The sequence below is a fragment of the Telopea speciosissima genome, chromosome 8, assembly GCF_018873765.1.
Source record: "Telopea speciosissima isolate NSW1024214 ecotype Mountain lineage chromosome 8, Tspe_v1, whole genome shotgun sequence".
NCBI classification, from domain to species: Eukaryota; Viridiplantae; Streptophyta; class Magnoliopsida; order Proteales; family Proteaceae; genus Telopea; species Telopea speciosissima.
In genome coordinates this window covers 14,181,451-14,205,316 of record NC_057923.1, presented here as the reverse complement: position 1 = coordinate 14,205,316, position 23,866 = coordinate 14,181,451, and the positions used below count along the sequence as shown (strand labels likewise).

At 38.9% G+C, this 23,866-nt stretch overlaps 3 protein-coding genes across 6 annotated transcripts; 2 read left to right on the top strand and 1 right to left on the bottom strand.

The window, feature by feature from the left end:
• The first annotated feature begins 1,632 nt into the window (after positions 1–1,632).
• On the top strand, positions 1,633–22,441 carry LOC122671520 (protein-tyrosine-phosphatase MKP1-like). The gene is made up of 5 exons (XM_043868784.1): positions 1,633–1,645; positions 1,686–1,693; positions 17,931–17,976; positions 18,008–20,648; positions 21,989–22,441. Exons 4-5 carry the CDS (start codon positions 18,057–18,059, stop codon positions 22,076–22,078), a joined length of 2,682 nt encoding a protein of 893 aa, XP_043724719.1. The 5' UTR covers positions 1,633–1,645; positions 1,686–1,693; positions 17,931–17,976; positions 18,008–18,056; the 3' UTR covers positions 22,079–22,441.
• Positions 4,721–9,052, top strand: LOC122671522 (serine/threonine-protein kinase AFC2). Of its 4 annotated transcripts, XM_043868787.1 has the most exons (12): positions 4,721–4,967; positions 5,699–5,888; positions 6,607–6,633; positions 6,862–7,015; positions 7,126–7,174; positions 7,272–7,386; positions 7,646–7,737; positions 7,935–8,091; positions 8,183–8,247; positions 8,343–8,440; positions 8,551–8,653; positions 8,878–9,052. In XM_043868787.1, the coding sequence occupies exons 1-12, from the start codon at positions 4,869–4,871 to the stop codon at positions 9,034–9,036; spliced, it is 1,308 nt and encodes a 435-aa protein (XP_043724722.1). In that variant the 5' UTR covers positions 4,721–4,868; the 3' UTR covers positions 9,037–9,052. The 4 variants fall into 4 exon arrangements, with proteins under 4 accessions (XP_043724722.1, XP_043724723.1, XP_043724724.1 ...); XM_043868788.1 differs by lacking the exon at positions 5,699–5,888 and having other exon boundaries at positions 4,753–4,967; XM_043868789.1 differs by lacking the exons at positions 4,721–4,967; positions 5,699–5,888; positions 6,607–6,633; positions 7,126–7,174; positions 7,272–7,386.
• LOC122672051 (NDR1/HIN1-like protein 13) lies at positions 9,458–10,219 on the bottom strand. Its single transcript, XM_043869560.1, has one exon. The coding sequence runs from the start codon at positions 10,217–10,219 to the stop codon at positions 9,533–9,535; it is 687 nt and encodes a 228-aa protein (XP_043725495.1). The 3' UTR covers positions 9,458–9,532.
• Positions 22,442–23,866: the final 1,425 nt, after the last annotated feature.

Below are 23,866 nucleotides of genomic sequence, written 5' to 3'. Positions count from 1 at the left end.
TTTGATGAAGATCTTCGCACTGTTAAGGCTGTGTTAGATCTTTTCTCGGATCTGTCTGGACAAGAAATAAATTGTGAAAAAGTGGGCTCTATTTTAGCCGAAATGTGACCCCCTTGGAACAACGTAGACTTGGTGCAATATTAGGAATTCCTCTAATGAACCCTTCTGCGATGTATCTAGGTACCACCCTGCTCCCAATGCGAGCTAAGAGTAAACAACTTATGCCGTCGGTTAACAGAATTAATGGTCGACTTTCTTCTTAGATTGCTAACAGCTTGTCATTTGCAGGGCGAAGTGTTCTAATTAAATCTGTGCTTAGTTCGATGCCTCCTTATCAAATGAGCTGCTTTTTCTTTCCTAATATTATTTGTAAAAAGATTGATTCCATCAGCTTTAAGTTCTGGTGTGGTGGGTCACAGGAGGAATCTAGATCTGCTTTAATCTCTTGGAAGAAGATGTCTTCTCCTAAATTTGCTGGTGGACTGGGGTTTCGACCTGCTCGGGTTCAGAATGTGGCCCTTCTATGCCGACTTGGATGGCGTCTTTTGATTGAGCCACATTCGGTCTGGGCCAGGGTTTTAAAGGCTAGATATTACCCCTCGACTTCGCTTTTTGACCCAGCAACTGCCGTAAAACGTGGATCCTGGGTCTGGAACAGTATTGCCAAAATCCTTAATTATCTTTGATCCTTCTCTTTGAGGATCATCGGGAACGGGACTGATACCTATTTTGGACAGACCCCTGGATCCCTTCAATCCCACATTTTACGCTTAAGCCCTTTGAATCTCAGTGGACCTATCCTGAAAAGGTTAGTCTGTTTATTAATAATACCACCTGGAACATGGGGTTGTTGCGAGACACGGTACCCAATTGTGTCAAAAATATTTGCTGCATCTCCTGTTCTTCTTTTGCTGACCGATGGTGGTGCACTTTATCAAAAGATGGTCGGTTTAGCACTAAAAAAGTGGCACATTTTCTCTTTGATTCTCCTTCCTCTGATTTTTCTTGTTCCTTATGGTGGAAATTTTTTTGGAAGCTTAATATTCATCCTAAATTTAAAGTTTTTTTTCTGGCATGTATTACATGCAGGGATTCCGGTTAAGGATTTTGTGTCGAAATGGAAATAGGTGGATCCCACATGTGCTCTCTGTGGCACCTGTAATGAGACCATCTGACACATATTACTTTCGTGTGACTGGGTTAAACACATCTGGGCAGCTGGGCCGCTTGGATTAAGAACAGAATCTATTTCTGCCCCCTCTATTGGCCATTACTGCATTGCGACCTTTCTTAGTCGCCGTTTGGATAAGAATTCGCGTGTTTGGTTTTTTTCTGTTTACATTGTTACCTGTTATGTTGTCTGGTTTGTTCGGAACAATTTGATTTTTAATAATGTCATGCCTGATCCTTTAGCTGCGGTAAGAAAGATTGACCTTTGGTTACGGGAACTTCGTATTCCCCCCCCCCCTAATTTAACTTTGAACTCTTTTAGTCATGACATTTCTTCCTCGACTATCAATAAGGTTTATTTACCTACTTTAAATTTTCCTGTTTTCTTCTGCGCAAGGTTTCAACCCAGAGACATAGGAGAAGTAGAGTACTCTGGCTGGGCTTTTTGTATTTTGCAACATGGCAAACCCTTTTTGTTGGCTACAGGGAAGCTAAAGTCTAGGCACCTGTTGGAGCTGGAATTGTTGGCCATCCTTCATGGTTTAACTCTTGCCCAGAAGAGAGGAGTGAAGCTGAAAGAAGTTTGGTGCTCGGACCCGACAATTACTGGACTTCTTCCAACTCCATCCCAATCTCACTGGTCGTTGGACATTTTGGACCTTTTATTGTCTCTAGTTGATCATATAACTAGGTTGTCTATAATGTTATGCCCCTCCCCTAACTTATGTCTTTGGCTAAAAAATTTCTCTAAATTGAAACAGCGGTCTGATGAATGTACTTTTGTGGATATACTTTAATTAATATATTTTGTTTGTCTTATAAAAAAAAAAAGTTACCTCCAACCAACAAAACAAATTAAAAAAAAAAGAAGAGAAGTTACCTCCTGCAGTTATTTTTATAATATATTTGAGCTAATAACATCAAAAGCCTGACTAAATCTTTAACCCTTTTTTTTATTTTTTATGAAAATCTTTATCCTCTCTTTCAACCATGGTTTCAAATACCAATTCATCCCGTAACAGTGTAATGAGTCTTGTTAAGGGTAAGTATATTTTAAAAAAATAATTTTTTGGGGGTGTAAGAGAACAATACCTGGTCGTGTAGCCCGTGCACCAGTGTGGTAGCCAATGAAAGTGCACAGAGGCAATGGTTTGGATGCGACTTTCGATTTCTTTGGGAGCTAAACAAATTTTTTCGTGTACAAAAGCAGTGATTTATATTTAGGCACATGAACCACAGGACCAGTTAGTATTCTTTTTTTTTTTTCAATATACTAAAAGCCATGTTCCCAATCCGATTTTAGGTTGATCCCATTCTATATTTGAATCAAAACTAAATGGAATAAGGGAAAGAGAACGCTACCTGAGCGTGTGTGGTGCACTGCCCATGCACCCAAGAGCGTATGAAATGATCACCGCACCCTCGAGAATTTTTGCATTTTCATGAAAGCATGTTGATCATTTTGCATGCTCCTGTATCAAGGCAGTGTGTGCACCTCACGAGCCCAAATTGCATTCTTTCTCCCATGGAATAAATAGGTCCTGATTCTTTTTTGATTTCTTGAATTAAGATTGTGTGTGACCGTGTGTGCATGAGATAGAGATACAGACTAGAGAGATAGAAATAGTAAATGTATTTCTTGATATTTAGTTTTTTTTTTTTTTTGGTAAACTTCTTAATATTTAGTTTGGATTCTACCAAAAATAGATATTGAATTTGGATTTCTCTTGAAGAATTATTCAAAAGCAGTATAAATTTCCCTATATTTTTTGTGCCAATTTTTTTATTTGAAAAATTAAAATATTCTAGAGGAATCTAGAAGATTCTTAGGGGCTCTAGAACCTTCCTCAGCAATTGTGCAATTGCAAAAGTTTTTGAAAAATGATTTTGTTTAACAGTAAATAAAAGATTACGTACATAGCCGTGCACCTTACACGATCCTGTTCCCTTCTAGGCCGTTAAAATAACAAAGCCTTGTATTTATGCACTGTAACCTTTTCCCTCTCTCATCTTGTTGTGCGTGTAAATCTTTTCCTTGAAAGATATAGAAAATTTTTTTCTCCAACCTCGATGAATAGGATCTCAATTTTTTTTTTCAGGATAAATTGAATGGGATCTCATTCACCGTAGGGTGGGAATGGGTATCTAGAGTATTTTTTAACATACACCATAGGAGGGTTTTGTGAATGGTGGGTCAACTGTCCTTTATGGGTGAAAACTTTGTCAAAAAATATAAGCTTTTTTTACAAGAATTATAAAAAAACTTGCCTAATATCATGTCATATTTACAAAGAAAGGAAACATCCAGATCCTCTACTGTCGAGCTACCCGGTAGGATCATGCTATCCAGACACGGTGCTACGTGCAATGACCACCTTACTCCCATTCAAGCAAGGCGTTTGGGCAGGGTAAAGGCAGACATTGCGCACAACACCGTGTCTGGGCAGCACGGTCCTGCCGGGCAGCTTGGCAGTAGAGGATCCAAATTGAGCATTTTATGATACTGGATCCCCCACTCAATGGATTTGAAATCAAATTCGACTTAACCAGATCAAACAATTTTTTAATTAAATCAAATCGATTCACTATCAGATCAGCTTCGGATTGGAGTACTATAAAATTGGTTGAAAACTAAACTGCACCAGATTGGCCAAAAACCAAATTAGAACTATTTATAGGGTAAAAGAACGTTGTCTAATCACATAGCATTTATGCCAGACACATGAGCAAGCAAAATTACCACCCCATCCAATCGAAATTTTATCAATGTATATGTTTCTGCATGCGTTCTCATTGGCCCACGTGTTGGTGTAGGGCTAGGTTACCAAGCAGCGATTGCTTGCCTTTGTTTATTTGTAAAAATTGAACCGCACAAAACCTGACTTCAAACCAGTAAAAACCCAATAAAAGAAAAGCAAAATAAATTAGACCGAAACCAAACCAACTGGAATGAGCCTTCCCTGATGAGAAGAAAGACTTTTAAACAAAGTTCTTGTCCATTTAACAATGGAAGGTGATGTTTCATACAATCAAAAAATAAATCTAAATCATCCATTTTTAGATATATTTTTTTAATTTAAACAATATATATGTTCATGTTTTCACTCAAAGTTGGGAGTGTATAGAAAAGAATCAAAAGATCTTTATCCCTGTTATCCCCTGCAATTCCGATCTAGTTCCCCAAGTACCCCTAACAAGGGGGCACAATGACCATTCCACCCCTACCCGGGTGGGGTCCATGCCCCTCTTATTACAGCACTAAGGAATTGGACATGGCAACGAATTGCAGGAGATAATTTTGAGAGGGGAGGGCAGAGGGGAGAGATATCTTATGGCACAAATGTGAAAGAAGAGAATCGATCCCTTGACCTCTGGGTACATGCCAGATAGAAAAGCTAATCCAACTATGGTTAGAAAGGCTAACCGGGGTTTCAAACACCTGCCCCTATCCTATTATAGGGATTACTAAAGTTAGGGATCGGTCAACACTCAAGATATATAGGGCTACAAGGGGTAAACAAATACCGACACGTATTGGTATTGCAATCTCAATTTCTCAACCGCTCACGCTTCAGCTAGGACTAGGGTTAGGTATTAGGGTTTCGTGATTCTTCCGCTGAAGAACATTACCAGTCTCGATCTTTTCCGATTTCGTTTACCTTTGCTATAGATCTGCGTGCGAGCGTCTCTGCGTGATCATGGAGACGGAGTGCTTGACAGAGTTTCCTCATACTCATATGGATAGGCGGCCAAGAAAGAGGCCGAGGCTCGTTTGGGATGTTGCACAGGCACCGAAGGTAGATCATGTTTCACTCGGATCTTCTAAGATCTTCCGTTTATCTGTTTTATTCTAGCTAGATTTTGTGGGTTTGTTTGGTCAGGTCAGGTTCCGGTCTCTTTTCTTCACATCCGCTTACCCTGCATATTAGACGAAACCAACGGACTGTATATTTTCTTGAGATCTAAAAGTTTTGAGTTGTTGAAATTTTGCGCTTCGTTCTCCACTGCAAGTTCTGTTGTATTTTGTCAATTCTCCCCCTCCCCACCCGATAACATACGTTTACCTTATATTGTTTGAATCTATAAGCTTCTTCATCGTTTTTCTATGTATATGATTCAGTTTTGATAGTAATTCTATTTTCTCACTTTTTTTTTTATTTTTGTTGGTGGATTATTTGAATTGGAGTTGATTATAGATCTTTTGGCGTAATTTTAGTTTTAATTTTGAAATTTTTTTTTTTTTTTTTTGGGTTAATGGGGAATAATTGTTATTAAGTCCGTTTGTGGGGGTTCTTATTACCTTGAGAAAACTATTTCTGATTTTATGATTTGGTTTTTCGTCCTCCCCTTGTTGCAATGATACTGTTTTATGTGGTAAGCTCTCTCTATTTTGTTCTGTGTGATTATTTCTTTACACCTTATGATACCTTGTCAATGATTAAGGGGTATATGTTTGAAGGGAATAATGAAGTGAGGTTGAAGTTATTAATTATGACTGTGTGGAATATGAATGGATGGCTGTGTGTAGGCTCAGCCAGCAATGTTTTGTGGGCAAGAGATTGGAAATGTGACAAGCTTTGCACCTTCGAGGGCACCCTCAGACCATACTAGTTCTCTGTTTGTTAAGGGAGTGGCTCGAAATGGTTCTCCTCCTTGGCGAGATGATGACAAAGATGGGCATTACATTTTTGCGCTTGGAGAAAATTTAACTTCTCGCTGTAATTACACTTGATCACCATTGAAACAATAGCTTTATATTTGTTTGCGTGGATTGGTCTCTGACCTTTTCATTTTGCTTTTAAAGATTAAGTAGATTTTTAAGTATTTTGTTCAGCCTTACTTTTTTTTTTTTCCATGCCTCCAATTTTTTCAGTAATAATAATTTTAAAGACCAAAGATATGTATTTTTTTTTTTCAAATGGATTTACCCATTGAATTTCAGCTAAAAGAATATGTTTGAAAATTTTCAGATCCTATGAGATCTGCTAAAAGTCTGACATTAAAATTTTTAGATGGTTTTTCAGAAGTTCAAATTGTCAGTTTTGATGCTTCATTAAGCACTGCTACAAAATTGTTTGAATCAATCTCTCAGATGTTGTGATACTGCGTTTGTCGTCAATTTTATAAATATTAATCCTTTGTGACGTTTTTGGCTTTTATCTATGCCCTGTAAATTATGTGCCTATGCATGCCTGTGTTCAAACTCACATGTACAGGCATGCTCCAATTATTTTGACTGCTATGTCACTTTGTATGGACCTTTTGGAATTAATACTAGAGTTTTGAGCATCTGCTCTTTGTATTTTCCATGTCCATATTAAAATTAACGTGTTACCTATTTTGTATGAATATTGTTTGGAACTCTAATGCACAATTGATCCTCTTTGTTCTTACTGACATTGCTTTGTTTTGGGTTTCTCTTTTATGTACTTGCAGATCGGATTCACAGCAAAATGGGTGAAGGTGAGTTTTAGTTGATCGTCCCTTTTTTTCTGCCTGACTGAAATTCTTAAGCATCTTTATGTATTTTTTCCACTACTGATAGCAGACTGAAGGTATTTAGTCATGTTTTATATAATTTTTTAACCAACACATCTTTCTTGCTCTTTTTAATGTTTCGAAAATCAATGTGCAAATTTATATTTTTCTAATACTCATATCTTAATTATGTATTCTTTTTTTTTTTTCCAGGGACTTTTGGTCAGGTCTTAGAATGTTGGGATAGGGAGAGGAAGGAAATGGTTGCCATCAAAATTGTCCGTGGTATTAAGAAATACCGGGAAGCGGCAATGATAGAAGTTGAAGTTCTCCAACAGCTTGGGAAACATGATAAAGGGGGCAATCGGTGAGTATAATTTTTGTTAATTTGACTGCCTTCTTCATAGATGATACAAAACTGCTGTAAGGTTTAAGGTAGATTTTGTGTAAGTGGTTAAGTGGGTTTATTCTTTGCAGTTGTGTGCAAATACGGAACTGGTTTGACTATCGTAACCATATCTGTATTGTAAGTATATGATTGATTAGTGATGGCTTGCTTTCCCCAATTTCACAAATATTGTGGGGGTTAAAGACTTGTGGATGGATTTAAATGGTTTTAACAGGTCTTTGAGAAGCTTGGACCAAGCTTATACGATTTTCTACGGAAAAACAATTATCGCGCATTTGCAATTGATCTAGTCCGCGAGCTTGGCAAACAACTATTGGAATGTGTAGCATGTGTGTGGTCAACTCTTTTGCCTGTTTATTCCATCTTATTCAAGTTGGATAGCAACATTTCTACTATGTTTATTCTTTCCTTCAACTAATTAGGGAATTTTGGAGCTCTTCTCATAGACCATCCTCTTTGATATGGTTTTAATTTTGGCAGGCGAAGTCCTTTTTGTTCATTTTTGCCTGATGATTTCGTTTGATCTATTGTCAGACAGCTTGTTTTCTAGTTTTGTGAAGTGATATTTTACTTGTTTTTTATTTGCAGTCATGCACGATTTGCGCCTTATACATACTGACTTGAAGCCGGAGAACATATTACTAGTTTCTTCAGATTATGTTAAAGTTCCAGATTACAAGGTATTTGTAATATTTTTTTTTTGTGAATATACATCAAGTAGTATTTGTTGTTAATGCGCATTGTGGTGATTTGTTTTTCATGGCACTGCACTCACTCTGGTTCTTTTTCTATTTTCCTGTTGTCACCCCTTCCTTTATGCTTTCATTGGTTATCAGTGTTGTAGAAGTATAAAGGTTCACTATTTTCACTGTTGCAGGTTTCATCTCGGTCTCCCAAGGATGGATCCTATTTCAAAAGGTTGCCGAAGTCAAGTGCTATTAAGGTGATTGATTTTGGCAGCACAACATATGATCACCAAGATCATAGCAACATTGTATCAACAAGGCATTATCGTGCACCTGAGGTTATTTTTGGTATGCTTTGTTCTACACTACTATTCATATGTGTGTGTATGAATAGATGAGAGGAGTTTTATCTCTTATTTTACTTTGTGTTCTCTTGCAGGACTTGGTTGGAGCTATCCATGTGATATTTGGAGTGTGGGATGTATTTTGGTGGAGCTCTGCTCTGTAAGTGTTTTCCTTTCCCTTTATACCTTACTTTAGGTGTTTGTTGTTGTGCATAGTTTTGATTTGTTGCTGTATGGCACACCTGTTGTTTGCAGGGAGAAGCACTTTTTCAGACACATGAGAACTTAGAGCACCTTGCCATGATGGAGAGGGTATTAGGTCCAATTCCACAGCACATGTTGAAAAGAGTGGAGTGCGTCTCTTCCCATTACTGCCTTGGCATTCAAGGAATTTTTTTTTCCCTGGTAGGAATTCCCGAGTCTAATATTTTTTTGATAATTTGTCGATTTTATTATCTTGTAGTCGTCATGCGGAGAAGTATGTTAGAAGAGGTAAACTAGATTGGCCTGAGGGTGCGGCAACAAGAGAGAGCATCAGGGCCGTCTTGAAGCTCCCTCGTCTTCAGGTACTGGTCCTTGTTGGTTGGATGGTAGTTTTTCTGAAGAGTAATGCCAAGTAGTTTTCGGCTGTGTTTGGTATGCTTTCTCTGAAAGATTCTGGGTTTAGAAGGCATTTTGAAACCCATTTTTCTGCCTATTCTCTCACTTTAAGTATGTGTTCTAACCCAGAATCTATTGGAGGTGCGTCAAGGGTTCTTTATTCTCATTTTGCCTGTTCTTGTTTTGTCAGAACCTTGTAATGCAGCATGTAGACCACTCTGCAGGGGATCTCATAGATCTGTTGCAAGGTCTTCTTCGTCATGATCCTGTTGATCGCTTGACTGCTCGTGAGGCTCTCAGGCATCCCTTTTTCACAAGAGACCATCAGAGGAGGTCTTGCATTTTGTAGATAGACTGAACTTTAATGGTAGGCGGCTTGGAGGTGTGTGTTTGGATGATATGGGGACATGTCCGTGGCTTTTCCCTTTCTGCAAGTGTGTAAACAGTGGGTGAGAAGGGGAACACCTACTGCCACCTTAAAAGAACTCTTCCATTCAGCATTTTCTCCATTTTAATGTACCATAACTTGTTAGATATATACTAATGAATCGATTCTTTTCTTTTTCCGTATCAATCTTTCATTCTCTTTGTTTAGAATTTTTTTGATCAAATTGCATTTTGTCAATTGGTGAGAAACGTAGTTGGGACTTTCTCTGAACAGGTTTTATCATGTAAAACCCGAAATATTCTGCACGGGTAAAGGCAGGATTATCACTGGATATCGTTGTGGCTCATACAAATCTATAGGGAACAACTACAGCCCTCACCAATGTTATGGAATGATAAAAAAAAAATTATGAATCTGTTGGAAACAAATTAAATAAAAATGTTGTCTGGGTTTGATATTAAAGCTTGGTTATGCATTTGTGTGCTACCAAAACCCCAATTGGAGGCCTTGTCATAACGAAGTCGCAATCAATATATAGCCAATACGAATAATGAAAGAGACTCCCGAAATTAGATCGAGTTCGAAATGAGCCCTTGAGGTGGAAGATGACTCCATTCCCTCCAAGCTGATTCCTCAGCTTCTGCGTGACTTGCATGGGCAGAGCAACTTGGCTAGAGATCATCTCCACGGCGTGGAACCTTGTCTCTGTCCTTGCCGCGGAGAAAGGATCGATGGCTCGAGTGGCGATTAGGGTGTTCTCGTAATAGAGCTGAAGGACCATGTAATTGAAGTCCACGCTTACCTTCTTGTTTGGATTGGTGAAATTGGTGAGGAGGGTGAGATCAGCGTTTAGCAGAGAGTAGGTGTCGATGGAAGCTGCATTGAGGGTGACGCTTGAGACATCAAAACGGGGGATTCGAGGCTTGAATGAGAGGTAGATAACCAGAACGACTAAGCCTGCGAGTATGATTATAACCCAGAATATGGCACAACAGACTCCCGTGAACCAGGTGAAGGGGTTGGTCCTGCGAGTTTGGGGCAACTTAAGATCTGATCCTCTTTCATGTCGGTTTACTGATTGCTGTGCAGGCAGAGGCTGCCCAGATGGGGACGGAGGGAAGAACTCATTGTGATCAGAATGCATGGATGAGAGAGAGAGAGAGAGAGAGAGAGAATAAATTAATTTGGAGGAGCAATGGGCAAGACAAAGGAGGAGGAGGAGTTCTTCATTGCAATTGTGGGAGAAAGGGAAAATGTAGAAGGTAAGTAAAGAATGGGACATGGATTGTTTTAATTGCGAGGGAAGTTTAGCATTAGACAACTCCCAAAAAACGCATTTCGAGACCTAAATGGATTTTGGATTCCATGTCCTATCAAATTAGTTTCCTCGGTTGAACTTTCCCTTTTTCTTCTTCTTCTTCTGTAAAGAACTTAAAACTTATTCTTTCTCCTTCTCTTGCTACTACTTTCCTGTTTCCGTCAAAACTCATCACTCTTCTTCTGGTAAGAACAAAGAATTTAAATGGATGGATGAGGATACACCATACTATGTACATGTCTTGATCCGTGATTAGCATTTAATTCAAAATCCTTGAGACATTGTTTTACTTCAGAGGTTCAGGTAGGTGAGTTAATTGGCGAGGTGTGTCTCTGATAAATGCAATTCATAATCGGTTCCGTCCAAGGGCCAATCTCAGAACTGTCCCGTTTATTAAACATTTTCAAGGTGAGTTAATTGGCGAGGTGTGTCTCTGATAAATGCGATTCATAATCGGTTCCGTCCAAGGGCCAATCTCAGAACTGTCTCATTTATTAAACAGTTCCAAAACTAGAATCGGGTTCCATTTGTTAATGAGATAGTTTGATTCAGTTTCACGCTCAAATAAATCCATAATTCCTGTAGTATACAAAATAATTCAATATATATTCCTAATAATACAAAATAATCAAAATCAACCCTTATTTTTTTTCTTCGCAATTACAACATAACCCTTATAAATTATAACTATTAAATATTAACTAGAATTAAATATGTATCTTAAATGGGCTCTAGCGGTTCCAGTTTTAGTCTGTTTCTCGTTAGTCTTTCTCGGCTTTGAAACTGTTGGGAAATCTGGCTTAGAACCATCCTATCCCATTTAGTAATCGGTCTCAAAATCATCTCTCAGAATCATCCCGTTTAGTAATAAGAGATGGTGGAATGATTCCCAACTCGATCCGGTCCCAAATTGACACCCTTTAGGCTCCATGACTGTTGTTAACAGAACCCATCTTGATTGGATTCACTGTGTTGGATTTTTATTTCCATCAATACCATATAATTTTTACATTTTCCAATGAAGAATGTAAATTCCATCACCATTGATAGGAAGGGAATGAGAACCTGCATTTCCCATCTAGCTTTTCTAGCCATCAATGTGGAAGCAGGAACCAAAGGTTCTCAAATCTCAACAAAGCTAGTGTTTGGAAAAGTACACTTATTTTCCTTCCCTTTTCTATATTCAGAGAATAATGCATATGAAATTCTGATAAAAAATGGGATACGAAAATTTTCCTTTGCCTTGTGTTCTATATTTTGTACTTTTCTTTTCCAACCATTTCTAAACAACCAAGTGCCGACATGTCAAGAAAACTGAAAAAGTGAATTAAACCTGGGCACAGATTTCAGCCCATCAAGGTTGAGGTTTTTTTGATTTCTTAGTTGGTTGACCTTTATTATCTTAGTGGGGAGGGGTGGCTAATAAGGAATAGCTGGATTGAAATTTTTGTAAAATAATGTAAATTTAATCGAAAAACAAGATAGAAATTAATCTAATCATGTAATTAACTTACGGGCAAGAGATCTCTACTTGGTCGCATGGTCTCTACACAAGCGTCTGAGCCAATGGGGGAGCACGTCTAGGTATCTATCTAGGGGCAGAGGCGTCATTTCATGGTACCCTTTGAGAGAGCGTAGAAAACACCACCAAGTAGAGATCTTTTTTCCCTTTACTTAATAACTTGTTAAATTTTATTTCTTTTCCCAATCAATAGATTCTAGCAGAAAAATATGACAAATTTTAATTTCATTTCAATATTGTTTTTTTTTTTTTTTTTTTGGGTGAAGTCTTCAATATATTTTTCTACTACTATCTAAAATGTTTCTATTTATTTAATATAATTACTTCTTTCTTAACATATTTGATCATTTTACATTCAGACAAATAGATACTTATAAGCTTGTCTATGTGCCTGTAACAAGTTCTAGCGAACAATGATGATTCCCAAGACTGGTCTGGCACTACTCTTCCCATTGGGAATAAAAGAGTAAATACTTTACCCACCCAACCATTGGCACCTCTCTGCCCTTCCTCACCTTCCACAAATTTTAAAAATTAAGAATTGGACCATTCTAATTGGTATGCTTTTTTTAAATAATTGGAGATTAGTTTTGAATATCACAATCTATTAACATCGCATAATTAGGCATCAGATAAGGCGATAAGCCAAGAACCTACCTTACCATCTAAGACCCATTGAAGTGCAAGTTAGAGGAGGACTTACATCACCTCTGTATTGAATAAATTAGACGGAAAAGGTATTCTATATTATTAGAGTGGGAAGGCCATATTAATGGGAGACGATTGATTGATTTCATTAATAAAAATAGAAAAGAGTGTCAGAAAGAGAGAGAGTATGAAAAAGTTTTTCATTATGGCATCTTTTGGCATCATAACAAAACTTTTCTCATATAAAATTGAGAACTATCCAAACTTCATTCTCTTTTGCATATTCATTAGCTTTAAGATGCAAACTAAGTGCAATCGTCCCTACCCTCTATTCCTTCTCATGTAAGAAAGAAGTTGTAAAGTCGAATCGTTATCCTCTTCTGTAACTGCAAGATGCAGTACGGCACAACAGACCCCACATGGTGCACATGGTCTCTGCAGCCGCCGCACGATGTAGTACAACATCGTGCAGTTACTGCATAAGATAAAAATTCCGTAAAATCTTACCACAACACCTGAGACCTGAATAGCCTTTCTTAGGCGCCATATATGACTCCCATACTCCCTTCTTCACAACGAGTGGTGCATTTAAAGTTACTTTAGTAGCTAATCAGAAGATCTCTCTCTCTCTCTCTCTCTCTCTCTCTCTCTCTCTAAAAGTTCTCTAAACTTGAAATACTCTGATGAGACCAAATGAGGCTTCACCATATATAATTGGTCCTTAATACAAATAAGGCTCCTCTATCCAGAAGGCTACAAAGTTCTCTAAACTTTTTGTCTCATGTGCACTTTAATGAAGATTAGTTAGACTTTGGCTGGAAAAGATAGGAAGGAAAGTTTGTTATATTTAATGGGGCCAAAGGTGAGGAAGAAGGTGATTTAGCTTTCTTCCTTCCTTCCTTCCTTCCTTCCTTCCTTCTTTCAAGCCCATTTTCCTTGACTTTATTTAATTAGTTCTTACAACCATGGTACAGCAACACCCAGCCTCACCCTTCACTCTTGTTCAATATTTCATCAATCAATATTTATATCAATCTTCCATCCCCATGACCATGACCATGCAATAACAACTCTCATCACTTTAATTATCTACTCTTATTTCCCATAAATTTGTAGTTGCACACATATTTAATTATCTTTTTGGTAATAAAATAATCAGGCGCTGTTCTCTGTGCCTAGGCGCAGCCGTCGCAGCGCTGGCTGCACCCAGGCAAATGGGGGTGGCAGGCCCATGTGCCAGCCTGTGTTGCAGCACAGAGAACATTCTCCCTAAAATAATTTATTGAGAGGAATGGAATTTGGCCACTCTGTCTTGTACATATTTAATAAGTAGTTGCAAATCTAACATTATTTGGGCTTTTCTCATGCTTAAAAAATAGACACATGACATGAAAAATTACTCAATTTGGATAATTTACTTCAAATTATCAAATGCAACCATTAGGATAATTAAAATATGAAATTCATAAATCATCCTTTAAAATGGACTCTTGAGAGAGTGATGACCAGACCATATATTAATTAATTATTTTTTAAAAAGAAATATTATTTGGTTCAAACTATAAATTTAGATTGGGAATGTGGATGACACGTCCATTATGAAGTCTATGGACAGCCCAAATATCCGTCACATGCGAGTTGGATGTGACTACAATTTTAGGAATAGATAGACATGAAGGTCCTTGTTCATATGTCAAGTTTTAGTCTGAGTAAAATTAGCCAAATGTAAAAAATAAACTTTGGAAAAATTCAATAAAATAAATTAAACTTATTGAAAAGAATAGACAATTTATATTTTTTTGAAGGAAGAAAACATATTAAACACAACAAAAAGGGAAGAAAAAAAATTACGAGGCAAAAGTGTCACCAAGAGACATTAGGCTCGGGACAAACAAAGAGAAAAAACAATAAAAACAAAACATCAACCTTATGACTGCTAGAAGAACGGACAATAATAGGAGTATATATGATTGAATTTCAGTTTAATTATACTTGTAGCAAATTTAGACAATTTCTTATATAATCAATAATAGTCTGATTCGGCACACCACCCTTCCATGTGGCAAAACTAAAGAGATACCCTCTAGACTACACAATATATATATATATGAGTTCGGTTCCTCTGCACGTATCAACAAGTGATCGTACATGACTACAAGTTATTATATTCTATAATTTTTATTATTGATTCTAAAATAACAGTATCAAACAATAAAAGTTTGACTAGTTCTAAAGATTTGATCTCCCCAAGTCAATGTTTCAAAATAAATATGGTATCATGAAGAAATAAAACTAAGGGACAGTATTCGTATGCAAAGCCGTGCAGGTGGGAGGGTAGGAGTTTCGAGGTTTTAATCGGGGTGGAGGGTTTTCTGACTTTTCCAACTCTATGTGAGAGGGTTTATGACCGTGCAAGCATGCACGACCGTGCATGAAATCTTTAGCCATAAAACACTAATAAAACTAGAATATGACCTCACAAGGAGGGGAGGACGTGTCACTCACTTTTCTTCTTCGTTTTTTTTTGGGGGGGGCGGGGGGGAGGAGGTAAACATTCTTTAGTTTTATAAATTTTGCACTCAAATATTCTAGCAAAACGAGAGCATTTCTTTTTAACTTAGACCGAGTTTTCCTTCATATATGATGAAAAAAGAATCTCTTCTCAAATGGCCATTGCGCTCTCCAATGGCCATTGTACTTGAATGGAATTCTAGAAACATTAAAGAACATTTTGGACCTTCAATATACAAGGGGGCAAGTAATTATAACCATTGATACATGGGTGCTCTCTTCACTTATGATGAAGGAAAACTTTTGCCTTGAAACTTCAAGTCTTTATCATTGTTATGATAAAGAATGTGATGATGCTAGATATCAATAGAGACTCGAATGAAGTGAGCTAGAAGTATTATTTTGGATGTTAGGAGCTTTGGAACTCATTTTGGATCAATTGGATCAATATAGCTGTTTTCGCTATAGACCTTTCTATAGCTTCCTATGTTTTCAGATTTGATGAAAGCCTTTTCTTAATTAGATTGCATGTTCAATTGATGGACTTTGTTATTGCTTTATAGATAGGTTTGCTAGGGGACCTTTATCCCCTTAAGTCCGGTGCACCTTCCAGTTCACCTAAAAGGTACATCGGACAGTGCACATGCACTTGGAGAGTGTTTTAAACAAAACCACTTCAAGGTGCATTGGAAGATGCACCGAACTTGAGGTGATACAAATTCTTTCCTTGGAACTAATATCTTTATATTTACTTTGGCGGTGGGTTGGAGCCTTTTTCACCGAGTCAGAAAATCATGAAAGCCATCTTTCCATGACCTTGGATACATCCTCCAAGTGTCTATTTGTCACAAGTCTTTTGTGAGCTCCTCTATGCCACTTGCTTAGAGAATCATCTCTCTTTTTTTAAGGGGGAAAAAGTTGTGTGGTCATGCAGTTCTTGCACCTAGGTACAGAATTGTAGGAAACTATCGCCCCACCCCGTGAAATAAAAAAATCCCATCCATGTTAATGCCCTTGATGCGCTCTCATTGGCCTCCACATTGGTACAGGGGCCACGCAACCAGGTATCGATCTCTTGTCCTTTTTTTTTTTTGATAATAAGTATAACTTTGACTATAGAGTTTAGGGCAAAAGATCAATACATTTTCCGTATACAAATAGATCCTTTTCGCAAGCCAAAACACAAAAGTGAGGATCTCACACCCTCATTCTCCTCCAAAACCCCTTACTCATAACTCGTCATCCATGTGAAACCCAAATTAGTAATCTCTCTCTCTAAAGTTACTTACTAAAGAAAAAGAATCCATGTAACCGACCCGATTTAATTAAAATAAGACTAAATTGAATTATCATCACTTAGTTGATGACATAAACATTAGGTAAAGCATGCATATAAGCTTAGTCCATGATGCATGGAGCAACCCACGATGACCAAGTAAGCTTTCAAGTCTTACTATAATTTTGTGTAGCCACACAAGCTTAGATAAGGGTCCAAAGTCTGGGTAGAGGAACAAACATTTTTTTCACTCTAAAGGGCTCCCAAGTCCAAAAATAAAACTCTCCTACAACTACCTTAATAGAGACTTTAAGAAAGAGAGAGAGAAACACGGGGAACCTGCAATGCAACTTGATATTAAAGTCACTACTAAGATGGGGATTGGGGGATTTATGATAACCAAGACCTTACAACTAACAACTGTATTGAGCAAATGGCAGCCGACAACTAAAGGTGTCAACTGTCAATTTAGAATCGAAACCGAAAAACAAAATCGAAATTGACTCTTGAAAAATCGAACCAAATCAAATTGAAGCAAATTGATTTTGTTTTTTGGTTTCAAAAGATGGAATCTTTTCTTAATTTAATTCGGTTTCGATATCATGATTAAAACCATTGATTCGATAATACCCATTTTTGAATCAAATAAGGAATCAGGTAAAAAGAATTTCTTTTTTAATATTTCAATCAATATGAATGTTATTTCATGTAAAAACTAAATAGTTCATAAATCGAATATAAAACTGATTAAAAATTAAATTTAACAAAATGATTCGATTTTAGATTCTACGTTTCATATTTTAAGTGAAATCCAATAACCGAAACCGAATCGATTGACACCATTAATTGTGGCTACCAGCAATTATCTCTTCCGTGACAATTCCGGCAATCATCTCCAAAGGGATTCCACATTAAAACTTTCTTTTAGGGACAAAATGTGGGTCCCTTTTTAAATTGAATCCGTCTCAAATTCTCTAATTACTGAGATTTTCTACTCTGACATCGTGGGAAACCTGTTATATACCTATCTTATTTATATTTGAATTGATTTTTAAATTCTAGCTTTGAATTGATTTCTAAATTCTAGCTTCAAGAACCAGAAACCATGAATGTTTCTCTCTCTCTCTCTCTCTCTCTCTCTCCCCTCTCTCTCTCTCTCTTGTTGAATACTAAAAAGGCAGTTAACTGCTAGTAAGTCTCTCCAACTGTTCAACAAAACCCAACCAAACACGATTAAGAAATTTACAAAAGAAACGAAAGTTTCTCTTTCAAATTTCTCACCGTTCACTTTCGTACTTTTATTGTTGTTGTTGAATCCATGTTGTTTTCATATTCCACCAAACCCAAATAGTCCATGGTTTTACTCAGTCGTAGTTGTGTTTGAATTTTCTTCTCTGAGAGAAAAAAAAAAATTTAAGAGAGGAAGACAGAGTGAGTGAGAGGGAAGGAAATAAGGAACAGAGAGAACCCAATAAAGAAAGCAAGAAAGCAATCAAACTTTCTGTATCAGTTATCAGTCTTATGAGCTATTTCCCTTTTGTCTGCAATTAAAAAGGAAAAACCCTTTTGAGGAATAATAGTTTTGTTTCTTGATGGGTCGTCTAATGATAATCCAAATCCAATTGCTTCTCTTACCTGTAATAGTTGCAGTAATGGTTCACCTTCCGTTTCCGTTGCGACGGTAAGTGAAGAGCTAACGACGTAGGATGTTGGAAGAGCAAGGGAACGATGGTGATGTCGCCGGTGGACATCGGAAGACCTACCTTCGTTCTGTTTCATGGTCTGACCGGTGGTCTCCTTCTTCCTGTTCTAACCCTAGTTCCAACCCCAAACAATCACAGCCTTTCAGCAATAAGGCTCGGGCTTCCCTTCCTCCCCTGCAACCCCTTTGCATCTCTCGCCGTCCCGTAGAAGAGTGGCCCAGGCCTGGCTCCGATGACCTCGGTCATTGGCCTCATCCACCTACTCCCAGTGCCAACCGTAGCCGTCCGCCATCCTCATCTGCATCATCGTCCCCCAGACCCCTTGACGTCTCCGATACTTCGACGGATTTCCTGCTTCGCAAGGACAAGCTCGCCTTCTTCGACAAGGAATGTTCCAGGATCGCCGACCATATCTACCTCGGTAGCGATGCTGTGGCCAGGAACCGTGAGATCCTCCGCCAGAATGGTATCACCCATGTCCTCAATTGTGTTGGGTTCGTGTCTCCCGAGTATTTCAAGAACGATCTCATCTACAAGACCTTGTGGCTGCAAGACAGCCCCTCCGAGGACATCACCAGCATCCTCTACGATGTTTTCGATTATTTTGAAGATGTACGCGAGCAGGGAGGACGTGTTCTCGTTCACTGCTGCCAGGGGGTCTCCCGCTCCACCTCCTTGGTCATCGCCTACCTTATGTGGAGGGACGGCCAGAGCTTTGAGGATGCGTTCCAGTTTGTGAAGGCTGCTCGCGGGATCACAAACCCAAACATGGGCTTCGCCTGCCAGCTCTTGCAGTGCCAGAAGAGGGTTCACGCTGTGCCGGCCAGCCCTAACTCTGTGCTTCGGATGTACCGGATGGCCCCCCACTCTTCCTACGATTCCCTCCACTTGGTTCCCAAAATGTTGAATCATCCGAGCGCACTCGGCCTCGATTCTCGTGGGGCTTTCATCGTTCATGTACCTTCAGTGATTTACATCTGGGTCGGGAAGAATTGTACTCAGGTGATGTTGAATCACGCCAGCGCTGCTGCGTCTCAGGTCGTGCGTTACGAGAGAGCTCAAGGACCCATTGTGAACATCGATGAGGGCAAAGAGCCTTCGGAGTTCTGGGATGCCCTCGCTAATTGCCCTCTCCTTACCGACGATTTCGATAGAGTGGGGAAAGACAAAGATGCAAAAGAAGAAAAGGATCGGGTTGCAGCGGCTATCAGTCTTGGTGTTGGTAACAAGAAGGTGAGCGAATATGATGTTGACTACGAGATTTTCCATAAAGCTCTTTCCGGTGGTGTTGTTCCGCCGGTCCCCTTGTCGGCGACAGGTTCAGAAGCAGAGACTCATCTTCCTGCTAGAGAAAATTGTTGGGAAGAAAATGGTTGGGGCAAGCTGCGATGGAAATTTGCCAGTGGGAAACTGTTGACATCATCCAAGTTGTTGACGTGTAACAATGGCCATATGGGTGATAAACCAGATACGAGTTTCAAGGATTCTTGTAACAACGACGCGGAAGAACAACCTCGCTCTCCCACTGATTCTTGGTTGTCACCATCGCCTCCATGTCGTTCCCCGGATTCTTTCTCCTGTTATTCTAATACCAGCTCAACCTACAATTCCAAGTCTCCCTTGCCTTCGCCATCGGAAGAACACCCTCGCTCTCCTACTGATTCTTGGTTATCACCATCCCATCCATGTCGTTCTCCGGATTCCTTCTCCTGTTTTTCTAATACCAGCCCAACCTACAATTCCAAGTCTCCGTTACCTTCGCCGTCTTATTCTTCTAGTTCGTTTACCTTCTCACCTGGCTCCTCTAATTGGTCCGACCTGTCATTCTTGTCTTCTCAGCCTTCACCTTCATCTTCAGAATTTAAAGAGCTAATGGTTGTTAAGGGTCCCTCAACCTCTCCCTCTCCTTCCCTTGAGGGAAAGACTTGTTTGCAATGTACAGGAACTTTTTCCTCTCTTGCAGAGCCGTTTGCTGCCCCAAATGCTTCGAGAGTAGAAAAGGCCTGTGTGCCATGTAAAGGGAATTCTCCCTCTCTTGCAGAACGCAGAGGAAGCAGTCCTCCTTCATTGGTTTTGTCACCATCAGTCAACAAGCACATGCATTCAAAACCCTCCAGGAACATTGTAAGGTCATGGTCATTTTCTCTCCCTGACTTGGAAGAAGATATGATGCTGGTGGATAATGGATCCAACCAGTCTGAGGGCAGAGGTTGTGATGAATCGAACGGGAAAGAGTTGATGTCCCATACTGACCTTTCTGGTGTTGGCAGTGAAGTACAAGAAGAATATGAGAAAGAATTTAGTCTAAGGCAACCAGTTCTGTACAGATGGCCAGCTATGGAAAAGGTGGAAATGCCTTCTTCTGGGGTCCTTGATTCTAGATCAGTTTTCCTTTTTCTAGCTCAAGATGTAAAATTAGGCGATAAGAAGCCTAAAATTTTGTATGTGTGGGTAGGGTGTGATGTTCCATCTGAGGAGGGGCAATATCAGTTGATTCACAGTGATTTGGAAGATAAACATAGTCCTGTATATTGGGAGAAGGTTGGACGCATCTTCCTTAACCATATGGGCGTGCCTATGGATGTACCTATTCAGGTATTTATCGAAACTTTATGATGAAAATATGTCTACATATGTTGCTACTTTGGTCATGGTTCAAGTCCTTTTAACTTACCACATTTGATGTTCAATTTATAATTTTTTTGGTATCAGTTGTTGCTATTGTATGGTGATTAACGGAAAAGCCAAATTTATGTAATTGGATTCTTTGGGTGTGAACTGTGAACATGATCCCTGGCAGACCTGCATTGTATATTCCTATTATTACTATGTTTGCTCTTGAAGAAAGGCAAAAGTTTTTATGCACAGCCATGCATGTGCACGATCGACATTAAATGCAGTTAGATTAGCATAACTGTGTATCCAAAATGACATAAGCACCCCTGCCCCCCTCCATTTGACAGAATTTATGGGAGAATCTCCTGTGTACAAATGCCTTCCCCTTGAAGAAAATTATACACTAGCAGAGAAAAGTTGTACACCAATGGAACAAGATCTGATAGATAAAAAAGGAGGATGTTGCTGTTGTGATTGATTAAATCTTCTTACATTTCTCCACACATGTATAAGGGGGATCAATGGGTTTTCTAAAGAAAATTACAAAAAGGTGAGCATTTTGAGCTCCAGATCATCAGAAAGTGAGCATTTAGGTAAATCATTTTCATTGAGATTGAAGGCAGCATGAGATTGTCCACCCTATTATGCATTATGTGGGGAATCTAATAAGCGAAAACTGGGGTTGAAATACATACTATGAATTGATGGGAAAGGGTAGAAATCTAGCTCTATGACAAGAAGAAAGATTAGAGAGCTGTTGGCATGGATCCCAAAGGTCCTGCTTATTCAGAAACTGCATTTTTTGTTTTTTTTTTTTTTAATAATTTTTGTGAAGTTCTGCATTCTTAGGCTGGAGAGGTGAGAGTAATTCACTAGGGGTGGGGGGGGGGACCTGGGAATTCCTCTTATTGAACTTTTTATTTATCATTGAGAGGGGGGGGGGGGGAAGAAACATAAAAAGGAGTGTAATTTGGCACTTTGCTAATCTCAAACTATGGTAACTGATTGCTATTTTCACTTAGAATTTGAAAGATGGAACTTGCACATATGAGTTACAGCACTGAGATATGAAAGTACAAGATATTTGGATCTGGGTTACTCGTGCGCATTTGATAGGTTTTCTATTGACACTATGGGAGCATTTTTGAGTTTCCAGGGGGCTCTGATTCATGATGTTCTTTTCAAGTTTATCTTGACAAAAAACAGCTTTTTGTTTCACTAGAACTGTTTTTTACCCATTACACTTGCATGTTGGTTAAGAACCAATTTTATTTAAATTGATATTTCATCTTGATAGGATGGTAATCTTTGATGAACAGGTAATCAGAGACAGCAAGGCACCCGAACAACTCATAGATGGTAGCAACCGTTTCTCATTTCAACAAGTGGAAGACTACTGCCACAACTGAGAATCTGAAGGACAAGGGGACCCTCCAAGCATTGACACTGGATTGTTAGAGAGAGTTGTTTCAAGCCCTTCTCAGGTGATTTGGCATCCCAAGTGGTGTAAGTGAATCTAACTGCTTGTGTGATGGTTATCATTGTGATAGAAGCATGTAAAGAATATAAGTTTTTGTAATTTATAGATGTAAGTTAACAGCATTTGGAAGTAATTTCTTTTTTCTTGTAATTATAGATGCAAGTTAACAGCATATGGAAGTTGTTTCTGTTAACTTTGTTAGCTTTTTCTTCTGTGAATTTCTTGGAACAAGAGCCAGGACCAACACCGGAAGGCGAAGTTTTAAAATTAAAATAAAGATGGAGTAATTTTTCCAAGGGTTTGAACATCAGGTCTCTGGATTCAATCAGTTCTTCGGATTATAAGTTCATTTGTGTATTATTTTTGAGTGAAGGGTTCTCACTTCCTCAATGCGCAACTGCGCAACGAAGTAAGCGATGAATTTGCATGGATATTTCTGTTAATAGATTTTAACTACTTGAAAATTAACATTGTGCTTAGATGATTAATTGTTGATAGAAGAAACAAACACACTGGACAGATCAAGGAATGCTATTTGCACATCAATTGGTATAAATGGCCAATGGCTGCAATCAAAGAATGGGAATGATGAGGAATCTGGTTCCACGTTTAAATCATTTTATTATTCTGTGCATCCAGTTCCTCAAGTTGTCCTAAGGAAATATTCACAAATATGCTGCAAATTGTTCTATTGGAAATTTGGAATCCATATTAATGCTGCCTTCCTGTATGGGCAAATACTAAGCATCTTTTGATAGAATACATGATGCACTCAGCCTTTGACTTGCAATCATCCTTTTCTTGTACAAGGGATCTTATTAACCAAAAGAAAAGTGATTTAACTGCCAAAAGAGTGCCATGCCAAAGCCGCTGGGATATACGGCAAGATAGATGCTATTTTATATGCTCTGGAAACGTACCCAGGAATACGAAGCTACGAGTAAAGGGCACCATTGTCCAACCAAATAATGGTAGTGAAAATTTTCCTATACCCACAGCGTAGAGATTCTATAATCATCCCTTTACAGGACGAAGTCATCGTTGCTCCTGGGAGTCCCATCCGACAAGAAATGAAGTCAGGAAAAAAATAAATAAAAGGAAAATGTTCTCTGTGCCATAAACTGCAGGCTGTGCCCAAGCACATGGGCAGCCTGTGCCGCCCGGGGGGGTGGGGTAGTCATTGTGCCCACCCTCATGTGCCTGGCGCAACGCGCAGGCTGCACAGAACAGTGCCCTAAAAATAAATTATAAAAATTTGGAAAAAGTTCCCTGCTTTAGGTCATGCCCACACAGTGGGTGAATGCCCATTCTCATTGGCTGGCGAATGTATGATGGAAATTCCATCGCCCATTGTGCGGCCATGTGCACTCATTGGCTGGCGTATGCGGTGTGCCCCTGCATCCTACACAGAGAACGGCTCCCTAATCTCCCCTTCCCCTGTGTCTCCTCCAGCTCCCCTCCTCTCCCCACCCAATCGTTCAAGGCAACCCCGCCACCGTTAATCAGATCCTTATGATGGGATTCTGTTGGAACAAGGACAGGAGACAGTTAAGCTTTCGTTTTTCATCAGAATCAGAAAAACAATCCACCTCACTTAATGGTTTTCCAATGGTGGCTGCTGATGAGGGCGCCAGGAAACCATAACTAGTATCAAAATTAGAGTTATTTTCATGAGAAGGGCTGCGTCTTGCAATGAAATTTCAAGAGAGAAGCGATG